The sequence below is a fragment of the Leptodactylus fuscus genome, chromosome 1 (genome assembly GCF_031893055.1).
Source record: "Leptodactylus fuscus isolate aLepFus1 chromosome 1, aLepFus1.hap2, whole genome shotgun sequence".
Lineage (NCBI taxonomy): Eukaryota > Metazoa > Chordata > Amphibia > Anura > Leptodactylidae > Leptodactylus > Leptodactylus fuscus.
This window is the reverse complement of record NC_134265.1, coordinates 285,005,365-285,024,834: the sequence shown is the minus strand read 5'-3', so window position 1 is coordinate 285,024,834 and position 19,470 is coordinate 285,005,365. Positions and strand designations below refer to the sequence as shown.

At 41.4% G+C, this 19,470-nt stretch overlaps 2 protein-coding genes across 8 annotated transcripts in view; one reads left to right on the top strand and one right to left on the bottom strand.

The window, feature by feature from the left end:
- Nucleotides 1-1,143: 1,143 nt before the first annotated feature.
- ERCC8 (ERCC excision repair 8, CSA ubiquitin ligase complex subunit) lies at nt 1,144-3,374 on the bottom strand. 5 transcript variants are annotated; one of them, XM_075265625.1, is made up of 2 exons: nt 3,287-3,374; nt 1,144-2,833 (listed from the first exon to the last, which is right to left on the bottom strand). In XM_075265625.1, exon 2 carries the CDS (start codon nt 2,721-2,723, stop codon nt 1,524-1,526), a length of 1,200 nt encoding a protein of 399 aa, XP_075121726.1. In that variant the 5' UTR covers nt 2,724-2,833; nt 3,287-3,374; the 3' UTR covers nt 1,144-1,523. The 5 variants fall into 5 exon arrangements, with proteins under 5 accessions (XP_075121726.1, XP_075121737.1, XP_075121707.1 ...); XM_075265636.1 differs by having other exon boundaries at nt 3,298-3,373; XM_075265606.1 differs by having other exon boundaries at nt 3,192-3,367.
- A 76-nt stretch (nt 3,375-3,450) lies between these two features.
- The window catches only part of FBXW7 (F-box and WD repeat domain containing 7), a 127,817-nt gene continuing 111,797 nt past the window's right edge, over nt 3,451-19,470 (top strand). The window contains exons 1-2 of one of the 3 annotated variants that reach the window (XM_075288328.1): nt 3,451-3,570; nt 9,975-10,375. The gene's annotated coding sequence lies outside the window, so the exon portion shown is untranslated. Of the gene's footprint in view, nt 3,615-9,974; nt 10,376-19,470 lie in introns of all 3 variants that reach the window. The other 2 variants (XM_075288319.1, XM_075288311.1) reach the window with 2 other exon arrangements.

Below are 19,470 nucleotides of genomic sequence, written 5' to 3'. Positions count from 1 at the left end.
TTGAGGGTGCTGCCGCAAGGTGGACGCTGCGGTCAATGAGCTGCAGAATCCGCCTGAAGAAAGGGCAGCTTGCTTCTTCCGCTCACGGAAAAAAAGTAAGCTAGCGGTCTACATACACCACCATTGTGAGGGGGCAAATTATGATGCGCCAAAACCCGCCCCCTCTTGCCCCATGTGAACGGGGCCTAAATGTACAATTTGCTCTGGAGAATAAGCCTTTTTACAGCTACATTAACAGAAATATAATATAAATAAGCTGAACAATAAGTGCTGTTAGTTGTGGTGCGTGATATACTATTTAGTCTCTCTACCCATAGATGGGTGGTGTCAGGCAGTAGACAAGGAGGTATGATTCTGAGCTCTGACACTGTCCACCTCTGATTGGAGCTCAGAATCTCACCCTCTTGTCTGCTCCTGCTGGACACCACTCAACAGCATATCAAGCCCCATACTAAGACGGGAATGGTGAGAGCTAAAGAAAAAATGCCAACTGCGCTACAATGAGCAGAGCAGTGCCCATCAACAGATTAACTTTAATTGGTGGTGGTTGCAAAAGGTCCTCTTTAAAACAGTACAGCTGTCTAGGATGTTATTTATTTATTTTTTTAAATCATAAGTGTTCTTTGAAAATCTGGATTGACACAGCGAATTCCAACTTCGCTCTATAGGAAACACAGCTTCATTGCCTAAAATAAGCATAAGTGCTAAGATGTAATAATGAACTATGCTGTGGACACTTGTTAAATCAGCAGATTGACTGGGATCTTCTGTAATTAACTCGAATCTGTGGAGTAAGGCCACATGCATACAACACTGAAAAACGGCTGTGACACAGCTATTTTTGCAATGGAGTCCCACAGCCATTTTTAGAACACAAATGGGGCAGAGTTATTAAAACTGCTCAAAAGCAAAACTGTCATAATTACACACAACAACCAATCACAGCACAGCTTTCATTTTACAGTATATACCTAAGAAGGGATTAGTTACTACGGGCAACTAAGACAGTTCTTCTTTTAGATAGTTTAAAGAGGACCTTTCATGTCCTCCTGCACATGTGGTTTTATACACTGCTAGAAAGCCGACAGTGTGTTGAATTCAGCGCACTGTTGGCTTTCCCAATCTGTGCTCCGGGTGAAGAGCTAGCGGTGCAGGTACCATAGCTCTTTACAGTCAAAAGGGCGTTCCTGACAGATAGGCGCTGCTGTGCAGAAGGAAGTTCCTGACAGATTGTCAGAAATGCCCTTTTGACTTTAAAGAGCTACAGTACCAGGACCGATAGCGCTTTACCTAAGGCACAGATCGGGAAACCGACAGTACGCTGAATTCAGCGCAGTGTCGGCTTTCCAGCAGTATATAGAGCTGCCTGTGCCCCAAAACATGAAAGGTCGTCTTTAACCAACTTATCTTTCATTGTGTATAGTGAGTGGATCACATCTACAAATATCTTATTCCCTCTAGTAACCACATAATAAAATATTTCTATTCCTTTTTTCATTTTTACTTTCTTAAAAACAGTTGTGTCAGTCATCCTCATCACTGCTGCTCCATGCATCTTGAAATGCAGGATGAAGAGGCACCTTTGACCCTGACTTTTCACTGTCATCATCAGGAAGAGGTTCCCGTACTGATGGAACCCATGCTAAAACATTACAGTCCTTACTGCCACTGTAAAGCTCCTGGAAGTGAGGCTGAAACACACAACAGTTTACATCATTATAATGCCCTCTCAGTACACTTATCTTTTCTCCAGAGTGGATGGTATATATAACAATTGTACTGTCATATGGTACAAACACAAACTCTGGACTACATCCCAGTGAAACTGTAAACTTGACACCTTTTCTACTGTCATTTGAAACTTTGCCATAATTAACCAAAGTGTTCTCCCCAGTAGCGCTGTTCCATAGGCGCATCCTGTCATCTGTGCCTATGGTGAGCAGATGAAGACCATCATTTGTAAAGCATAATCCATTCACTCTTCCATTATGGGCAGTGTTTGTAGCTTCTGATGAAGATTTGGACTTTTCTCCATTTTGTTGGTCCAAAGTTAACAAGCAACCAGCTGCTTTGCGGACATCCCACAATTTCACCTTGCTGTCAGCACTTCCTGTTGCTAAAATAAAGTCATATCTTGGGGACCAGCAGACAGACAGGACCTCTCCTCTGTGACCTTGTAATATGTGTGTACTGGAGCCAGATTTCAAGTCACAGAGCTGCACTTTGGGGTTTTTAGTCCCCACTGCTATTAAGCTATGCTTGGTTGCCAAAGGGGACATGTGGTGACTATAAACAGTCCCATCAAACTGAAAAACCTCTGCCAGTTGCAAGGAATTTGTGTCCCATATTTTCAAAGTTTTGTCAAATGAACTTGATGTAAACATGCCAGTGTCATGAGGATACCACTGAACGGTCTCAACACTAAACTTGTGTCCATCAGGGTGGCCTTTGCCCACTTTGCACAGAGATTTACATGTATAGGACGGAGTCTGACTCAAACTTTCCAGATCATATAGGACAATGATCCCATCTGCACCTCCAGACAGCATGTACCGTCCTTCCACCGGATCAATGTCAAGTGTGTTAATGCCATTTTCATGCATTAGTTCTACATCTCGGTCTTTGTTTAACTCCAAGCTTAGTACTCTGCGTGTGGATTCTGCCCGCCTGAGCCGAATCGGGCTATCTAATCCACAAAGTCGGGACCAAAGGAATCCTATCATTTTCCAGAAATATACAATTAAATCATATGATAACTAATATAAAGAACAAAGGACGGACACATGGCAATTGCAGATGACCAGCACAGACAGGAGGTGGCTCTGGTTGTTCCCTGCAAAAAAATAAAATATATAGACAGATAAATCATCAGAATATAGATCAGCTGTTGTAAGGTATATAGAAATGAGCAGCTTCCCGTTATAATAGTTAATACAAAGTCTCTTGAGTGCACCAACGCTTCACATTTATGTTTGGATTGTAAAATGACGGTAGTATGTTCACAAATGCAGGTTTTTCTATGAAGGTTTTTTTTTTTTTTTATTAAAAATAAACTATTACAAAGTATTCCTAATACCTTTTCTCCCTTAATGACCCAACACCTTACTTCAATATCTGATCAAAACTTGCATGTGTGAACATACCCTTGAAATACCAATCATTACACAAGTCAGGTAGAGAATTGACTGAACCTCTATTACTATAGCCAGCAGCTACATGACTGCATACAAGAGGTGAGGTATCTGAGCACGAGCAGCCCTGGAGAGGCGGCCTCTCTGTATAATACCTCCTAGTTACCAGAAGACGCGAGTGCTTGTAATGATAATAAATAATATCAGCACGAGAATACTCCGTCTTTACTGCCTTCGCTTCCGGCTCCAGAAGATGACGTCACTTACCATGCGCCAAGACAGCACTAGTTGTTGCCGAGCGACTGACGTCATCCCGGCGCGCCCTCTCTCTTCTCCGTGCTTGTGTCTCTCCGCGAGCACCTTCCGCCAAGTGTGCGTGTGCCAGCAGTGTATGCTCCAGCCGCCGCCGGACTCCGTGCAGACACGTGACCCCGATCAGGTGACTCCCACCCCGTGCTCCCCGGTACCGGCTCCCTCCACAGGGTGTGTGTATGTCCTGTCCTGTGTCTGCCTGTATACATATGTTTCCCCGCACTGTGTTAAAGCAGTCTGCCCGCTCAATATCTATTAGTTTGAGTTTAAACCTGTGTTAGTTTATATACAGATGTATAGAGAGGGAATATATGAGAATATCCAGTGTGTACTTATTGCATGTATTACACTGCTGTCCTAGTGTAGGAATATGGAGTATTTCTATCTATTTAATGACTTGTTCTGTCCTCATGTGGACACTCTGGTGCGTTTAGCCGTAAACCTATGAGTACATGTTTAGCTTCATTTCTGTAGTCCTCCATTGGGGTGTCATTGTGGTCCAGCTGCTATTACACATTAGACAAGGCTGCCATTAGACATCTGCTATCTGTGACCCTCCTAGCCAGGGATCTGCAATCTCAGGTACATATAGAACAGGTAATAAATCTGTCCAGTCCCTATCGCTGCAGCATAGACTTCATGGATTGTCGCCTCCCTGGTACCTCCCTGGTACTAGTGATGGCTCTATGCTTCTCTGTGTGTAGGGACATGAGATCCATCCTTTTAATTTCCATGTGTCTCTTGTAGCATGTGTGATCACAAGGTTTCTATAACTTACTACTGAAATAATAAATCACAGTGTGACTCAACAGTCTGAATGTCAGGGCATGTTGGGAGTTGTAGTCTTCTGACAATTATAGAGAGAGGGTTTCAGGTGACTACTGTACAATGTACTTTTATGGTAGTCATATAGTTAAAGAGGACCTCTCATGTCCTCTGGCATCCACATCATTATATACCGCTAGAAAGCTCTCAGCTTTGCTGGTATGTGCTCTGGTGCCAGAAATGTTGTGCCGTTAGTTTTGGCACCAATATCCCTTTACTATCAGAAGGTCTGCCTTACAGCCTGGCTTTATCTCAGGCCAGCGGTGACACTGAACTGTAAGGATCATTCATTGGGCACAATGTGTGTGTAACTTTCTGTCCCCCCTCCCACAATTTTTATTTTTCCAGTTTGAACGCCAATGTATGATGTCCTGGATTTCCCTTGAAAGGAATGAGGTGGTATACATGTGTCTTGCACTTGTTTCAAAGTCTTTGTTAGAAATCAGCTGTGTGAACGTTCTCTTAAGGTCTTTTCCTGTCACTTAAGTAGTTGAGGGGTTTGACTAACCCCATTCAATGCTCCACAGCATATATGATAGGCCCATAATGGAAGCTTCTAATTTTATAATCTAATGATGGTCAATGAGGGCAGAATAAACACCATTCATGAAAATGTTAGTTAGAAAAGGACATTTAAGATTATTATGATCCATCAAGTGTTTGTGCAGTCTACTCATGAAAAGTTTTACTAGTTTTTCTGTATGCCTGGCACATATGACAAACATACAGCATCAGGGAATGTAGTAATTGCAGTGGTCACGTGAGAGTGCATTGAAAACCTAAGCCGGTGCTGTCAGTGGACAAATGTGAATCCTAAAGAAGAAAAGTGATTTGTTAAAAATGTGGTGATTGGAGAGTGAAAGACATGTTTGCAGGACCACAGAGGTGTTCAGGGGGATGAGAAGTTTCCTTAAGATGAGCATATAAAACTCAGAAAGTCTGCAATACCAGATAGTAAAATAAAACAATCCTCACATGGCTCACAGTCGTCCTCTCTTTATAAAATGATCTCTTCTTAGATGCTAAAGACAACAATTTGGTTACAGATACTCAGTCCTGGAATGTTTGCATCAACCCCTCTGGTTCACAACAAAATATTCACAATTAATGCATAATTCATAGTTAATATACCTGGTAGTCTCCTTTTGAATTGGTGCTTAAATTTATTTATTTATTTTTTTTTTTTTTACTTCTGCAGAGGTTTAACACAATAAAATGTACACCCCTTTGCTTGGCCAAGGATCGAGCGGAGAGTCTCTGTGCTGGTCCCTGCAATCCCTGTCCTTTGGCCTGCACTTGAGCAATGCAGCCAGTCAGTGGTTAAGCCATGATGCTCCGATGAAGCATCACAACTCTACCTACTGATTGGCTGACAAGCTCACATGTGGGGAGAAGACCTGAATGGAGACTCTTAGCTTGATTCCTTGCGGAATGGAGAGGTGAGTATGCCTATATTATTATTTTAAGTCTCTGGAGGGGGAAAGGACATAAAAATGTATTGGAAAAACCCTTAAACTTTTCTGCACAAACATCTTCTGGCATGGTTCCTCTGATTCCCAGTCTCCTCTTTATTTCTGTAAAATGGCCATCAGCTCAGTGTAGTGTGTATAGAATAGTTTTTGAAGGTGGTAGTAGAACTGAAGAGAGGATTGCGAATCAGAAGCACCATTTTAAAAAGGAGGATACCAGGTGTTTTAGCTCTGTATTATGCATTTATTGAGATTATTTTCAGTGTGACCGGTTTAAGTTTTGGTGCTGGTTACCTTTAAGAATAAATACATCAAGATACACTTGAACTATAACTAGTCAGCATTTTTAGAATGGTTTTGCTTTATGGCGTGTATTTGATTTCTTAGGCTGTGTCTGCAGTTGTGAACTGTGTGAGGTGCTGTGGTTTTCTTGTCTGATCTGTAGGGGTCCTGGGGGTCAGGCCCCACCATTCAGAGTTGATGACCTATCTTAAAACTTTGTTTTACTCTGCAAACTCTGAAAGAATGCTGTTTCATACAATAGCTTAAAACTAGATTTCATTATAGCAATTTGTGTCAAATCTATTAAAAGGTGTATGCCTCTTACTAAATTTCAAAAACTTCAGCCAGTCTTATGTAAATTAAAGGGTTTATTCACTTCATAATATTGATGGCTTTCCTTAGGATAGGTCATCAATATAAGATCTGCAGGGGTCTAACACCTGGACCCCCACAGATTAGCTACAGTGGGACAGCACAGCACCTGGTAATATTGACCTGCTCGGAGCCATATTACTCACTTGCCATGCAAAGTGTATCAGTGATTTTAGGAACTACAGTGATACCCCATTGAAGTCTGAGACAGTGTTGCAGTAACTAAATCTTCTACTCTTTGTATGGCAAGCGAGCAATGTGGCTCCCATCATGTAAACTTTACCAGTGCTGTGCTGTCCCAGTGCAGCTGATAGGCCATCAGTATTAGAAAGTCGGTAACCCTTTTAAATCCATTCCTGCAATGAGCCCTTGTGGGCCCAAAGGGTTTTTTTGTTAGCTGCTGATTTATCTTTGGGATAAAGATCGTCAAGGGGTCCGACCTCTGATCACCTATTGAAAGAGGCTGCAGCACTCACCCAAATGCTGTAGCCTTCCATATTTTTTTTTTCTTAAAATGTCCCATATAGGGATTACAATGTAAATTTTATTTCCTATCAGTATGTCTTTGTAGAGTGGGAGGAAATCCATGCAAACACGGGGAGAACATACAAGTTCCTTGCAGATGTTGTTCCTGGCAGGATTCGAACCCAGGACTCCAGCGTTGCAAGGCTGCAGTGCTAACCACTGAGCCACCGTGTTGCGCCCCCAGCCTCTTCCATATATGCCAAGCTCAAAGCCATATATTTGTACAGCAGCTGTGCTTGGTACTGCAGCTCAGCCCTTTTATTTGAATAGGACTATCTCTAGGTTCACCTGAAAAATGGAAACCCAATCCACTTAAAAAGACTATAGACCCTAGACTATAATGGTGTCCACTGGGTTTCCTTCCGAAAAATGCTGAGAGAAAAGTCCTGCTTGCAGGACTTTTCTCTACACATTTTTCAAGTGGATTAGGGGACTGAATACCTGAAAGTAGATCTAGCGCTGGTCTGAATCCAAGTTGTGATCAGGCAATGTGACCGATGAACGTTATACCGCATGGACTGAAAAACAGAAAGCCAGATATAATATTGCCACGTGCATGTTTTTGTTGAGCAGAGCCTTACTTGTCTTAGCTCACATTGTTAGAAGATTCTGACATCTTTTTGGTAAAAATATATAATTAGCTGGCAATTTGTTTAGCGCTAAACGTTGTACAGACATTCTTTTCCCTAGACTTAGTCATTGTTTCTCTTCATTCACCTTTTCATTTTTACTTTACCCATCTGGAAGATCTTTGCAAGCAGTCTTACCAACAAAGTGAGCTGTGGTCATGCGATAGAGAGCTGACTCAGCATGTCTTTTACCTCAGAATGGGTAATCTATTATGTCTAACCTTTCTGTGGGTTGTGGAAGGAAGTGAATCACATTCTGTAATGGGCAATGAAGAGCACAAAGACTATAGAGCTGTCATATGTGAAGCAATGACAGTAGGAGATGTATATAGTTATGAGGTTGCTGCCATAGTCTGTCATGAAAGGGTTATTTGTGTTGTGTAACTGTACTCTGCAGCGTTTGGGTTACTGGGTGGCGGTGCCAGTGGTAGGTAATTGATTTCTTGTTTCTATTTTCTGTGACAGTGCCCGGTTGGTATCAATACACACCCTCTTAGGAAGTCAGCCATCTGCTGCATGTCTTACTAATGGGCTGCTGTGCATTGATTGAAATCACAAAGTGTTAACCTGTTTTAGAAGGTGCTGATGATCAATCGCCCGACCACTGCCACCCATACAGTGTCCTCAGCCCTCACATGCCCATCACAAGGCGTTCCTGCTGCCTTCACCACTGCATTGGAAATGTTGAAAACCTGCAGTAGGAATTTATATTCTGCAGGTTTTTAGTGCAGCATGTGAGTGTGACTTTGTTAAACCTCATCGCCTTCGCGTCTTCTGTATAATGCAGCATATTGGTTATATTATATTACTATTAGATATTACTTGCCAGGGACTCTGTGACAACTAATTTTCTGCAACTGTAGCCCTTGGGAACCCTACCTTAAAAATCTGGTGAATGAGAATCTTTTAATCTAAAACAATAAAATGTTACACTTGTTTCACTTAGTCCATTGACTATAGAAAATTACTAGTTAACCCCTTATTTATTTTTGCTTACTTAGATAGTGCCATCATATTCCTCAGCACTTGAGATGGTTAGTCACTCTCTTATATAGGGCTCACAATATACATTACCTAACAGTATGTCTTTGGAGTTGTGGGAGGAAACACAGGGAGAACATACTAACTCCTTGCAGTTGTTGTCCTAGGCTGGATTTGTAATTAGGCCTCCAGCAGTTCTAGCCATGGATCCACCATGTTGCGCTCCAGATATCACTTGTAATTTGTGTGAGAACCTGTCAGTGAGTGCTCAATTTCTTGGCATCAGAGGATTGTTGGAGTACTACAGGACAGCTCCACCACAGTAAGATATCCTATAGCAGGGGTAGGCAACTTTCAGCACTCCAGCTGGTGTAAAACTACAACTCCCAGCATGCATACTTGCTCTGCTGTTCTTGGAAAACCCATGGAAGTGAATGGACCATGTTGGGAGTTGGAGTTTCACAGCAGCTGGAGTGCTGAAGGTTGCTGACCCTTGGACTATAGCAACTGGTCTCCTCGCTGGCCAGGAGATGAATATTTAGAGAGTGCCCCTCCAACACAGAACTCACTATTAGGGTGTATAAATATGTATATTTATAAACATTCATCCCAAAATGTATTTTTACTCCAATGTGTTGATGGCTCAGTGGTTAGTTGTAGTCCCGGGTTCAAATCCAGCCAAGAACAACATCTCCAAGGAGTTTGCATGTTCTCCCCGTGTTTACATGGGTTCCTCCCACATGCCAGACATACTGATAGGGAATGTAGATTAAGTCCTATATGGGACAGTGACTGACAATGTTTGTAAAGTGCTGTGGAATATGATGGCGCTATATAACTAAGCAAAATAATAATAATGCTATATGGAGATATGTTGAGAGAGCTGCAGCAATTCCCTACTATAGTTGTACTAAAGAAACTTCTCTGTCTTTTCATTACAACAGTTTGTGGGAATTATAAGGCATCATAAGCGTTCCCACAGCTAGTATGGATGTGAGGACTGTATTACAACATTACTAGATCTGCCATTCAAAGAGAGGATCTATCACCAAGTCCAAAATACTAAATGCCATGTTGATTTTTGCTGCCCCTGATCAATTTAACGGCCCCTGGAATGTTATGTGTAAATAAAGCTTAATCACCAAGTGGGCTTGAACCTTAGTAAATAAGACTTATACCTATAACCTTCCAGAGGGGCGTAACTTTTGAACAAATGAATGCCAATTTGATGCGGAGTGCAATCCATTGATGTCTGGTGTTTAGTATTTTATACGTGGTTTTGTTTTTCAGTGGAATTGCTATATGACTGAACCGTTTATCAGGTTTATGAATTCTACAATTGTTTATCTGATCTCTTTTCTGCATTATATCCCCATTTTTGTGTACATAACATACATTACTTTGTAGTATTACTGAAGTCCACTGCTATGCTGTTTTTACCTTTCTAGATACCACCTTCAAGTCACATTGGCATTCTGATCTGTCTTTAGTATTGGGACACTAAAAGGCACGAAGACTGTCACTGAGCGGAGGTAACCAAATATGAGGGGTCTGTGAATATTCTCATCCAATCCTGGCACTTGTAAAGCTTCAGACTGGGACTCTGCCATCCATTCCATTATAAAGGACTTATCTTTTAACCAAATCATAAGTTGCCTGCTGAAGTATAAACACCAAAAAGCAAGTGAAGAAACTATTGCGATTACTCGTGAATCTGGTTCCCGATTATCTCCACTATGGATTTGTTGCATGCGTCCTGACAGGAACACAACTGAAGGTCACTTAGGCTCTAAAGGGAATTGTGACGGTTGCCCGCCGCTGCTCTCGACTGGGCTGTTTGCTCCAACAGGTGAGGTTTTTCTTTTCCCTTTCTTTTCCAGCATCTATGGAGCGACTACCTAGGACGTGAGACAGGAACTGGGAATTCTTTAAAAATGGGCTGACCACTCCTCTTCTCCAGTTCTGTTTTCTGTTTTGTGCAAGGAAGATGCTGGGGGTTATCCTGAGGACTGTGGGAATAGCCTAGAGAGGCTGTAGGTGGCACAAGCCTCCATAGGGGACCTGCTACAAAAGTCTGGCCCTTACCTCCTTCTCGTGGAGTTTGATTTTCTGGGTCCGGTCTTCTGTGCTGCCTGGAGTGGGGTCTGTTTGATGAAAAGGGGATTCTGCTCTGGATACTGCACGGTAACAAGGGGTAGAGCTCTGCTGTCCTTCTGGGCAGGGATTTATACCCTGTGGGGATACCGTTCATGGTGATGTAGCCTTAAAGCAAGTCTATCACATTGACAATGTAGTTCAGTCTGCAGGCAGCCTAGTACAAAGCAGGAGGAGCTGAGCAGATTGATATTTAGTTTTAGGTAAAACTTCTCATATAACTGGCATTTTACTAATTTTAGCTCATCAGCTTACTGGTCCTGTGGGTGGTCCTACTGAATGGTTCATGGCAATCTCTATGTACACTGATGCAGGAAAGTCTGTTGGTTATTGAGGACTGCCACCTGACTCCTAAGCCCAGATTGAGCAGAGATTGAAATAAATAAAATCCAAGGAACTCTTTTATGTGATGTATATCAGTCAGCTCCGCTCCTCCTGCTCTGTAGCATGCTGCCTGCATTTTCAGTGTGTCAGGTTACCTTTAAACTCTCATATGAGTGACAACTTGTTTACTGGGTATTGTTATGTGCAGGCATGTGTCACTTTGTGTGGATGTGTGAAGCAATACTCCAGTGGGCTATGTGGTGTCAGTCTGAGAGTCATTTCATTGTCACTTTACTCATTGCTAGTTTTCATTGTCTTCCTTCCGCTTGCAGGATTTTGCAGAGCGTTTATAAAGGAGCATTATCTGTTGTATGGCTGTTTTACTGACTCTTCTTCTTCATCTGCTATCATTATACGGTAGAAAGGTTGCTAGCAACCTGTGCATTTCTGAAAGTCAGGTGATCTGGTTGGTGTCAGTGCGCACTGACCATTTTACTTTCTCTTCAGTTAATGCATGAGGGCTAGCATGGCTGACATGTTGTCCATGTATACGTGACTATTATTATTATTTATTAAGGGAGGACTTATAGGCAGAGGAGTACAATATCACACCCCAATTTTATACTATGGACTAGGTAATTACAGGTGGAGTAGATTTTCTTTCAACAAATACAGATTGACGACATGTCCTGTCCTTTGCATTATAATTTTAACCCCTTGAGGATTCAAGATAGTTTGGGCATTAATGCTCTGTGACTTTTTTTTTTTTTTGTCCACAAGGCTATATGAAGGCCTATTTGTGCAACAGATTGTACTTTTAGTTTTTTAATGTTTTTTGGGGGTCCATATGAAAAACAAAAACCTACAATTTTGGCATTATTTATTCTTTGCCCCCCCCCCAAAAAAAACAAAACAAAACAAAACAAAAAAAACGTGTGCTATAGCCCAGATCTGGCAGCCATGCCTGCTACAGTTTTATGGTAAACTATTACTATTAACGATTTGCTCAGGCTACATACAAACTTGTCTCCTTAAAGCTAAGCCCCATGTTGCAGAAATGCAGTTTTTCTTTTTTTTTTTTTTTTGCAGATTTTGTTGCTGTGTTTTGAACCATAGCCGATAATGTATAAAAAAAAGAAATGGGAATTTTAATGGAAGCTCTTATACTTCTACCTTCTGCTCAATCTACCCCTGGCTTTGGCTCAAAAAACTGCAACAAAATCTGCAAAGAAAAAAAAAAAAATAAAGCTGCTTTTCCACAATATGGGGCCTTGGCCTGCGAGACTCTGTCACAATGTCCAATGACAATGTCTGAAATCAGTGGACAAAAAGTCCTGTATGAATGTTGTCTTTTTTTTTGTTTCTTTGCCTGCTTTTTCTGTTTTCAAAGTGCCAACACCCCACAGACCCCATTATAGCGATTACATATGGAGCCCAGCAGATCCTAATTTAGTAGCCTGCCTGCCTATCTGTTGTTCTAACAATGGTTAGGTAATGCTAGTGTGCACCTAGCATACGTGTGGTGTAGTGGTAAGGTACAGAGCGTTACAATTGCATTTACATGTGGCAGAAGTTATGGAGGCTATCCCATTTATTTGAATGGGCTTGCAGATGTCCACACACACATGCTGCAGAATAACTCCCATTCCCACTTATAGAATAGATTTCCTTTTACAGAAATTTCTGCCTCAAAATTGTACATGTGATAAATAGGCTCTTAGGGTGGTTTGAAATGCAGTGGGGCAGATTTTACTAATCCTGCCTAATAGAATGTGTAAACTTGGATTAGATAGTCCTTCAATGCTTCAGGTAACTCAGTGTCTGGATGGTAAATGCGGCGCATCTGTAGTTTTAGTTTATGCCAGTTACTAACTGGCTAGTTTGTGTAAGAAATTGTGGTATTGTAGGCCAAAACCCAGGGCTGAGTTACAAAGTTGAAGAAACGTAGCTTTTTTTTTTTTTTTTTCATTGCAGATTTTGCTGTTGTTTTTTGAACCAAAGGCAGGAATGGATTGAGCAGAAAGTAGAAGTATAAGAACTTCTTGTATATTTCTCATTCCTCTTGACGTTATTCTTGGTTTTTGCTAATAAAAATGCAGCCAAGTCTGCAACGATAAAAGCTGCGTTTCCTCAGCCACAGGGTAGTCTTGCACAAGCTGTTTACTAAAAAAAACAAAAATAAAACAAACAAAACAAAACCCAAAATTGAAACCTGCCACAAAAACTGTGATGTTTTTACAATCTAAATATTGTGTATGAATATACCCCAAGGTCTCATGTAGTAAAACACTGCAGAAAAAAATAATTTAAAAATGAGTTGCATTTTCTCCTATACTGCTTTTCATTGACTTTTCTGCCTACCACGTAGGAATAGCCTTAAGAAAGGCTATTCTTCTCCTACCTTTAGGTGTCTTCTCCGTGTGCCGTTTGTATATAATCCGGTTTTTGTTGGTATGCAAATGAGTTGTCTCATAGCACTGGGGACGGGCCCAATGCTGCGAGTTAACTCTCCAGCACCGCCTCCATCTTCTTCAGGAACGGGTCTTCTTCCAGCGGAAGCTTCAAATTTCTAGGCCTAGGGCAAAGCCGACGACGCATGCCCGCCAGCCACATGAAAATGGCCACTATTAAATATGTATGAAAAAATGCTTGAGATTCCGCAGCTAAAAGGAACATGCGGTGCTTTTTTGAAAATGCAGCTTTCTATCTGCAATGTGCAGATGAGATTTAAAACAAAAACTAAACTTTGCTGGTATTATAAAACATAGTGTGTATTTTTCCCTCCACCTTGTTTCTACAATGTGGGAGCCAACTTATAAATGTAGTGCACAGCATGTAGGCTTGTTTAATATGGTCCAAGTCTTTTTTTTTTTTTTTTTTTTTTAAATGATGACCTATTCTCAGCTACAACACATGGGACCCCTACTACTTGAAGGGACGATGACAATCACACGGGCATATGTCAATGCTATCTGTTTCATAAGAGCCTTGCCATGAAGTTACAGCTCGTCCTGGGACAAGGCTGTTGTTACATCACATGGCTGTTTTGAAATGCGCAAATTTAGTCACGTCCGACCTTGGACAAAGACTGTCGGTCCACATGAGATACTCTGAAGTATATATGACTCTGTTGATTTTAATGGGTCCCTGTAGGGTCTGTTAGATCTAATGGCCACTAGAATCGGATGACATTCACTCATCTGAATGGCCCTTAATGACACAGAACCAGAAATCTCTCTTTTCTATCTATATCCTGGTTAGCTTCTGGTTTAGTTGAGCCTTCCTGGTCCGCTTGAAACTCTGTGAGCTGTCTAAATATACGTTATTGGTGGCCATCTATAGCCTGTGCGTACTAGAGTTCTGAGATAGTTATGTGTCATTATTCCTGTGCGTACAGAGTATAGTGAAATCTAATACTTAATATGCACAATGAAGTCTGGCTTATAAGAAAGGCATAGGTTATGTGATAAGCTTGGAAAGGGAGTGGTTGTTGAAGCTACGACCTAAAGGACTCCCGGCTCTTAAAGGCTATTTCTGTAGCTTCGGCTATAACCGTGTGATCCATTGGGAATTCTTAATCATCTTCTATTCTGGTTATATTGAATAAGCAGTATGTAGCTGCATAGGGAATCCACCCAGAGATACTGCAAGAGAAAGTGAGAAAATGTACATACATATACATATATTGTATCAGGTACTGCAGCAGAAAAAATAGTCACATGATCCTTTCTAGTATATACAGTCTTTGATATGATAGAAATAAAATTGAGTAAATGAGTATTTTATTTTGCTTATTTTTATAGTGCCATTATATTCCACAGCACTATACAGATATACAGTAGCTAACTTTGTCCCATACAGGGCTCACAATCTAAATTACCTATCAGTGTGTCTTTGGTCTTCTTTTTTTTTTTTTTTTTTTTTTTTTTATAAATGTAGATTGTGAGCCCCATATAGGGATCACAATGTACATTTTTTTTTCTTCCTATCAGTATGTCTTTGTAGAATGGGAGGAAATCCATGCAAACACGGGGAGAACATACAAACTCCTTGCAGATGTTGTTCCTGGCAGAATTTAAACCCAGGACTGCAGCGCTGCAAGGCTGCAGTGCTAGCCACTGAGCCACCGTGTTGCCCCCTCAGTGTGTCTTTGGTGTGTGAGAGGAGACCGGAGTATCACACATTTTCTTGGGGTAGCTGCGTATCATTTTGGAATGTACAAGGACTGTCCAGACTTGAATGGTGCTATAATTTTCTCCTCAATATTTATTTGTATATAAATAAAGACTATCTCTGTCCATATTGCTAGCTTCATGAGCTAGAGCCAGTACAATCTCTGCCCTCAGGGAGAACAGTGTCATTATCATTATCATTCCCATCTATATATACTTAAATAAGATAAGAGACTGGAAGTATATAGTCTAGGAGGCTGGACTGTCATCTGCCCTATAAGGGGATGTTCACACTTGCGCTGCTGTCCGCCTTTTGTGATTTCACTGAAGAGCCAGGTAAAACTGCTCGGGAACATCTTGCTGGAGGTCAGTTTTAAAAACCCATTTGTTTCAATGGGTTTTTAAAGCAAACCGGTGGTGTACGTATGCCACCTCTCCGCCGTGAAATTTTTTTTTTATTTTTTTTTTTTGTGTATGGACACAAAGTTGGACATGCAGGAGAGGCTGCATACGAACACTGGCGGTTTGCTATAAAAACCCATTGAAATGAATGGCTTTTTAAACTGACTGACAAGCTGTCCCCTATGCAGTTTTGCCTGGCTTTTTGGCGGAATCAAAAAGGGCGGACAGCTTCGCAAATGTGAAGGCCCCCTAACTGTGTGGAACTTCATCATATAGTAAGACCTGGGGCCTGTCTGATACAATATAATAGATCCTTATGGAAAAACCTGTCACCAGAGCGTGATTTGCACGGTTACTACATAGTGACCTCTTTGTGACATAATGATAGAACCAGCAATAGGAATAACTAGTAAGACCTATAGAATTCTGTAAGCACATTGGTAACTTAGGGTTTGGGTGGAGCGACCCTTTAATATGTATTTTTCCATCATGTTCTTATTGATAAATCCCACTGTCACTCCCTGCTTGCATCATACTGTACACTAAGAAAGAATTGATTGTCTGCCGTCTGTTTCCAGTACAGTTTTAGATCACAGGTTGCATAGTTTGTGCGTCCAACAAAGGAGTATATGTTCCTGAATATTAAGCATAATATCCAATCATTCATTGTTCTACTTTCCTTCCACAATTCGCTCTTTCTTTCTTTCCTTATTTTGTGGAGACGTTTCTAGATTAAACAGTGGATAGAAACATACCAAGCAAGATCCCTCATAAGGGGTTTCTGAGGTTTCGTAATCCAACAAAAGGTTGTATTATTAGTCGCTTTAGTGAACAAATCGCTGTATTGACAAAAGCATACTGGTAGCTTTGTAGGTCTAACCAGCAAGGAGTGCTGATTTCTATGGAGTATTGTGCGGAGCAGGGAAATGATGCTCATTGACCTTTTTATGAGCAGTATATGTTGTTCTTTGTATCCCTGAGGGATGAATGAGATCGCAAAGGACTTGTTACAATCTGCGAGACATCTGAAAAGGTTATTGATGAAGGGCCCTCAAAAATAACACATTTTGCTGCTTGTGATTACCATTGTCTTGAGTAACCCAGGGTGTCTGCTCATCTTTCTTGGTATACTGCACACGTGCACGTAATATCTGTTGTTAACTCACGACTACCACTTGTGGTGCTGGACATCAGGTGGTTATCCAGGATTAGGGAAAATAGCCTAACCCTCCTCCCATACCTCTGTCCAGAAACAGCACCACAGTTTTGCATTGGATGTGCCTGGTATTGCATGCTCGGCCCTAGTCATTGGATTGCAGATAAGCTGGTCTAACAGACACCACCTACAAACAAGGGTGACTTTGTTTCTAGGAGAAATCGGACCACCCTGTAATGTCCAATGCCATAACTGCATGCATAGTGTAATATCAAGTCTGCAGATTCCTTCAGTGACTTGTGCTGGTCATGATGTTTCAGGATGGCTGGTAAACTCTTGTATAGGTGACTGAAATGTGACTGTGTAGCTATGCACAAAGGAGTGTCACTTCTATCTACTATATATTAGATTCATATAGTTTCGGTTATTTCTGCTACTGCAGACCTGAAATATTCCTCAATATCAGCACAGTAATGGCTGGATACATAGACTTAAGGGGAAACCATACAGATACAGATGTTTACTGTGTATGGCTGGGGTGTGCAACCTTTACTGGTCCCAAGTCCACATTGCTGCAATAAAATATAACAAGGTATTCCCATTGGAAACCTTTATGGCCTATTGACAGTAAATTCCTTAAGCAGCGACTGATAGGCCGGGGTTCCACTTTCTATTATTCGTAGAGAAGAGAGGGGAACCCCCTGCACTTGAGGTTGCCACAGAAAGTGATGGCGCGCTATTCTCCACCGGGTGAGTTCACACCAAGCTTTTTGCAGGAAGAATTTAAGGCAGAATACACCTTAAAAAAAACAAACCCCAAAAAAAGCAACATGACCTATCTTCTGCCTTGAAAAACAAAAACTTGTCTATATCCTGAACATGGGGGGATGCACAGAACTGTAGCTGATCGAATTGTGTTGTCGGGCCTGTGAGGTGTGCACCCCTGGTGTAGAAGCTGTATTGTAAATCACAACATGGTTGTTATAGTTAAAAAATGTCACAATCTGTGCTGATGTGTACAGGGCCTTATTGGAAGAGACATGCTGACCGCCTGAATTTGAGGTGCGTTTTACACATTATTTACCATGTGGTGGTCTAACTTTCTCCTAAAGTGTCCAGTATTATTCACTGCTTCTATATGTTACAGTGCATTCAGCTAGAGTAGTATAGGAGATAGACACATGCTCCTTAACCCTATATAGTCAAACATGCATGCTCTCCTAAGGGGATATACCTCACATATGCTGCTTATTTCTGTGTATTCACTGCTTCTGCTTTCCAGTTTTTTCAGCATGAAGTTTTCTCTTTGCAGTATTTAGGCCTGCTGACTCTGTGATCCTTACATCCGCTCTGGTTCATTCTGCATCCTATTAAAGCTGGCGTGTCTGTACCAGCTGCCTTCTCTGCCATTGATAGGGATATGCCACTATTTATGGGAGCTATATATATTCCTTTTTTTCCCCTGTTGTCGGCTTTCTTGAAGCCTTCTCAGATTTAACCTAGTAAGTGGATAATTTGTGTTAAATTGCTCCATCAGTGGAATATTGCAGGGATCCGGCTGCCTGCGTCTCATTGGCCTCTTGTTGCAGAGTGTATTGCTGCATGTTATTATACACGTTGAGAGGACCTAATAATGTATTGAGATCTGTGAGGATGTGTGGATTAGGAGAAAGGTCCTGTCTATGCTGCAGTGCAGACTTGTAATGTGTTTACTATCATAACAGCTCCACCTCAGAATAAACACATCCTGTGCCCAACCTCCACCACTTTTATGCTCTGCTAACAGCAGACTTTTTCTGTAAATTGATTGTCTTCTGCCCTCCCTTTTTATTTTATTTCCTAGCAACATTTCTTTGGAATTGGAGTCTTTTTGCCTCTATAACAGATAATGGATTATCGGACGGTCAGCATTGGTTGACAGGCACACAAGGACTTGGATATTGTCATGCCACATTAGCAGAATTTGCAGGAATGAAGGTGTTTATGTGGGGTGGAAACCGCAGGAAATCATTTGATTCTGCTCATTTTTTGCTTTCTCACCAGAACAATGTCTGCCCAGATGCTGTTAGGCTTTTATGATAGACAGACCTGGGCACTCCCTGTATTACATGGATGACCACTATGTAAGGCTAAGGCTGCTTTTTTTGTTGCAGATTTTGCAATTTTTTCTTTATATTCAAGGTTGGGAGCGAATTATCCTAATCCTACATCTCCTCTGCAGCAGCCTGTTTTTTTGCCTGTTTACCCCTGGCAAAACCAGTTGCCACATCTAATGACTCTTTCTTCTTTTAGCTGGTCCCACCCTGGCAACAAACATCAGTGGGCTTAACCCACTGTGATCTGCAGTATCTGGATAGTGGACAAATGCCATACACTTGCAACTAAAACCCACAACGCAAAGTGACTTGTGAGTTGCAGCATGTCAATTATTCCTGCGGCTTTCATTCTTTGCAGAGCAGCGAAGAACACTGCCTGTATACATTGTCTATGGTACCATCCTTAAATAGATTGCTTAGAAAACAAGTAATGAACCTGTTTTTAGTCCAGAAATGGAGCCATTACTTTACATGGGCTGTGTCTTGTAATAACAGATAAGGAAAGCGACTCTGGCACTACCATATCCAATATCTACCAATACCATATCCAGTCTACAGACAAGAATGGCACTGTTGGAGGAAAAAAAAAAGCAGGTTTATTATTATGTTGCTGAAAACTCGCATAAAACCTGTAGTGTTT